Source organism: Otolemur garnettii, unplaced genomic scaffold (genome assembly GCF_000181295.1).
Source record: "Otolemur garnettii isolate 467f Iridium unplaced genomic scaffold, OtoGar3 scaffold00136, whole genome shotgun sequence".
NCBI classification, from domain to species: domain Eukaryota; kingdom Metazoa; phylum Chordata; class Mammalia; order Primates; family Galagidae; genus Otolemur; species Otolemur garnettii.
The window spans coordinates 3,358,610-3,363,530 of NW_003852531.1; the positions used below are offsets into that span (position 1 = coordinate 3,358,610).

Sequence of the window (4,921 nt, forward strand, 5' to 3'; positions counted from 1 at the left end):
AGACAGAGCCTCAAGCTATCCCCCTGGGCAGAGTGCCATGGCCTCACAGCTCACAGCAACTTCCAACTCCTGGGCTCAAGCCAGTCTCCTGCCTCAGCCTCCCAAGTAGCTGGGACCACAGGCGCCCACCACAACGCCTGGCTATTTTTTGGTTGCAGCCATCGTTGTTTGGCGGGCCCGGGCTGGGGATTTGAACCCACCACCTTAGGTGTATGTGGCTGGAGCCTTAGCCAATTAAGCCACAGGCGCCGAGCCACCTTTCAAAACTATTAAAGAGTATAATTGTGATGGATGTGTTAAATCAGTTGAATGTAAGCCTTTCACAATGTATATCAAATCAGTACACTGAACCCCATAAATGCATCATTGTACACAGTTACGATTTAATAAAAACAAACAAAAATAATGTAAAACAGTGACACTTCTCATTTTTTTAGCTTTATAAAAATAGCAATTTTCATAAAACTATTATTTATGTTAATATGTAATAGAGGTATTAATCTTTAATTGAGGATTTAAAAAATTTCTTAGTCTTAATTTGTAATAGGTAAATATAGGTTGTTAAATACAACCATCATAAACAAAGGATCTTTGAGGTCCTTAATAATTTTTAAAAGTGTAGAAAGGTTCTGAGACAGGTTGCTCAAGGCTATGTATGTAGGGATGGAATTGCTGATCATTCTTTCTAGATAACGTCAGGTGGATTTTTTTGAGGTAATCACACTATGTTATAATACCAGTGGCAGTTTGTGAAAGAATTTGTTGCTCTCTGATGGTTGAGCTTTTGGTTGACCATTTCATTTATGCAGTACCTGTTCTATTTTTTAAGTGGGTAATCTGTCTTCTCTTCTTTTTGGTTAGGCCTTTTTTACAGATTCTTTTGCTTATGAGATAACAAGGAAGACAGGATCATTTTTAAAAAATATAAGTGATTATATTGTTTTTGTTAGTGTATTCTAATGGTTGCTCTCCTTTAAAGCCTAACATAGTAACAACTTTTTCCACTTACCTAAAAGGTTACGATTAACATAATGGTTCTTCTCTTGTTTGCTTTTAGAATAGTATGTTCTCCTGTTCCCATGTTACGGGATTTGACGCAGAACACTGCTGTCAGGTAAGTTTTCTAAAATTTATGACAATCGCCTAGAACATAGCTCTGAACTTGCAAATAAATTTTCACAAGGAAATTGTAGCTGTTAGTCCACCAGTGCTTTGAGATTGGAAGGGTCCCTGTGTTGCAGACCTCAGAGTAGACCCTCTTGACTTTAAATTGTGTATATTGTTAAGGTTGCTGATTTAACAAGCTTGCTTATCTGTGTTCTGGGTTTCCCCTGACAACCTCTAATTCTTCCTAGATTAGGAAAGTGGGAGGTAGGGAGCAGGAGTTTCTAATAGTTTGTTATGCAGGAGCAAACAGAACTATACTCTGGAGCTTCACACAGCTTCACCGTGTTAAAATACACTGCTTTAATTATGTTTACAGTCTTGGCCCTGCAGAGTTTAAAACAAAAATATTTGTAGTATATTTTAGTTAAGACGAGGTAGGATGCATTTGTGAAAATTTTTATCAACAGTTCTTCTGTCTGGAAAACTTGCATTTTCTATTAAGAATAATAGAAAAAGTAATGTGCCTGTTTAGGATAAAAATCAACAAACCTACTCTGCTCATTTGTGTAATAAAATGACTAACAGTTTAATCGTCATTTTCTCCAATCTAGGCAAGACTAAAGCAAACACATCTCAGGTACTCAGGAATTCTGTAGAAGTCTGCTAATCCACATCCTCCTGTCCCACCTATTTTCATTTCTCTTTGTCTTGAGAAATATAATTTTACTTAGATTTCTGATTGTGTAGTATAAGCATGTTTATTTCTTATCTTTAATGGATTTAGGTAGTAACTGATTGCCATTCTAGAAAGGTTTTTATTTAAAGAAAACTATTGTGAGTCTGAAAAATCTTTCTGGATTAGTTTTCATTTATCATTACACATAATTTGCCCAGATTCTTTGTCTTTGTGCCCTTTTTTTAAGACTAAAGTACGGAATTGATAGCCTTATTCCTAAGCCCATCACAGAGACTCTGGCTCTGACAGATTTGATGTGAACACGGGGTCTCTGGCTTATGTGGAAGTGTTGGTGCTTCAGGCCAGCTAATCCTACAGCTTTCTGTTTGGATTGTTCCATGTTTGCTGTGTGCTTTAAATTTTTTCTGCATATTTTCAGGAATCTTCCTGCCTAGCCCTTTAGAAATACTTGATTCTACCTAACTTTCTAATTAGAATAGAGAGGCTTGTTCAAAGGAGAGTTATGTTTGTCCCTAGGATAGAGTGAGGCTAAGGTGCCAGAGAAAAAAAGATATGCTTCTTCTTGCCCCATCTCCTCTCCCACCCTAGACTGTCCCTGAGCCAGGGTCTGTAAACCTATCACTTTACATGTGTTCACACATGGATGTGCATACACAGGTGCACCTCCACGGCTTCTGCCTCCTCTCCACCCACCCCCTTAGCTGCTGTTGCCTCCCTTCTTGGTCTGGCGCTGGATCTTTGCTAGGGGATGGGAGAAGCCCTGGTTTCAGGCAGCCTTCCAAGCAATAAGGAGATAGGAGGTCCATGGGCCTGGCAGTGAGAGGTGGGGCCTAATGATGATTTATGATACTAAAAATCTCAACATGCCCCCCCCCCCCCCAAAAAAAAGGACAGATCCTGGAATTTTCATTTGGGTGATGTTGGTTAGTTTTTTTGATGTTGGTTAGTTTATTTCAGAGCCTCGATGAGCCTTTGGTATTTGGTACTCACTGTGATCCCAAGATTGTTAAATTTATACAACAAATCCTAGATCTAGGTACACATTCAGATGTATATTGAAAATGACTTTATAATAAAATTGATTTAATTGAGTTAATTTTCTAAAGATCCATGAAAGGCCCAGGTTAACTTCTACTGCATGTGAGATAATTTTCAGTCTATGTTTTGAGAAGTAATGTGGAAGCTGAGCTCTAGTTTACTGCAGTGTGTGTGTGTATGGTTTTTGGGCTTGTTTTGCATCACAGTGTTGGATATGCATTATAAACAAAAATTTGAAAATGCAGCCTTCAGTGTCAGTTACTTTTTATTTTTTAATTTCTTTTGAGATAGAGTCTCAAGCTGTCACCTTGGTTAGAGTGCTATGGAGTCACAGCTCACAGCAACCTCAAACTCTTGGGCTTAAGCGATTCTCTTGTCTCAGCCTCCTAAGTAGCTGAGACAACAGGTGCCTGCCACAATGCCCGGCTGTTTTTTGGTTATAGTTGTTATTGTTGTTTGGCAGGCCTGGGCTGGATTCAAACCCGCCAGCTCCAGTGTGTGTGGTTGGCGCCCTAGCTGCTTAAGCTACAGGCGCCGAGCCAGTGTCAGTTATTTCTGTTTTGTCTTTGGCCATTATTTTTCCCTTTCCCTGTTTGGATGCATCCAGTATCCTCTTCTGTATTTAAGAAGGTGTTTCCTCAAGCTGTCAGTCAGTTCTTCCTATAACACTCAGTCTTCTAAGTATTGTGCAGATATTGAAGTAGCTTAAGTTCATAGAAGGACCCTTAGAGAATACACTCAGTTCTGATATAGGAGATCATTTTCTCCCCAATTCTGATTTCATAGTTGTTCAGCAACTAGTAGTTTAATAAATGGAGCTATTTTTCTTAGTTTTTCTTATCCTCTTCTACTTTGTTTAGACATGGCATTTATTTTCTAAATAGTTTCTTGTTAACTTTAAGTGTATAAAACCTTCTGCATATAACTTTAAACTTGTAGAAAAGTTGTCTTCCGAGTTTATTCATCTGGAGGGATAGGTGTATACACATACATACATGCTCTTCTGCTATTTCAAGGCCTATCATAATTTGGCAGAGCTCTGGCTCTGCCTGGTTCCTCAGTGTACCCATGCTGGTCTCTTTAGCGTCCCTCTGACCTCCCTTCCTTCTCTCCACTGTTTGAAACGCTCTTCCCTTCTTTTTTTGCCTCCTCTGGTTTGCCCTTTATTGTTTATCTTCTGAAATACTATTTGTAATTTATATAATTCTTAGTAATTTTTAACAGCATTGTTAGATTTTTCATTTTTCTCTCACAGTGCCTGTCATAGTTCTAAACCAGAGGTGCTCAAACTACAGCCTGCAGGCCACATGCGGCCAGCCTAGGACATTTATCTGGCCCCCTGGGTGTTTTTGCTGCCACTGCCTGTCCTGTTAAGCAGCCGACTGGTCCTGGGGTCCGCAGTCTGGCCCTCCAGTGGTCTGAGGAACAGTGAACTGGCCCCCTGTTTAAAAAGTTTGAGGACCCTTGTACCCTTCTAAAAGATGAGTTGTTCATATCATGGGTTTGGAAACAGTGTTTGCCAGAGTCTTCTAAGACCCCAAATTTTCTGTATACCATTGGATGAATCAGGCAAGTATAGAACATTTTATCTCTTTGAGGAAATGTTTTAAAAAAATGTGAATGTGTATGGAGATGTATTTTTAGTGTAACCATTCCTGTAGTATTTGTACGGCTTGTGGTTGGCAAGCAGGTAACTTTAAACTTCAGACGAGTCTGAAGGAAGTGGAATATGTGCGGTCAGCATTGGACTCAGTGGTGGAAAACACTTGGGAGGGTTTAACTTTACTTGTATACTTTACTGGACACTGAACTGGTTAATCTCTTTCATAGAATGTCACAATCTGTAAACTCTTTAAGGGTTTTAAAATGTCAAGTATATGAATCATGAAGTTCCCCACAAGAGCAGTTTGCATTGGTATGCTGATTTAATGTTAATTATGGAAGATATTAGGTAATGGTAGAGTAAAAATGAAATTTGATATTTGGAGTTTTCTGCTTTGTGAAGTGTGCTAGCATTCTCTAATAATGGTGCTTACATAGCATTTCTTTTTTTTTTTTTTTTTTTTTTTTTTGAGACGG

At 38.8% G+C, this 4,921-nt stretch overlaps 1 protein-coding gene across 1 annotated transcript in view; it reads left to right on the forward strand.

Moving 5' to 3' along the window:
* XRN2 (5'-3' exoribonuclease 2) overlaps positions 1-4,921 on the forward strand; it is an 86,058-nt gene that overhangs the window by 50,334 nt on the left and 30,803 nt on the right. The window contains exon 24 of the mRNA XM_003798469.2: positions 1,058-1,114. Coding sequence (XP_003798517.1) covers positions 1,058-1,114 — 57 coding nt within the window. The remainder of the gene's footprint in view (positions 1-1,057; positions 1,115-4,921) is intronic.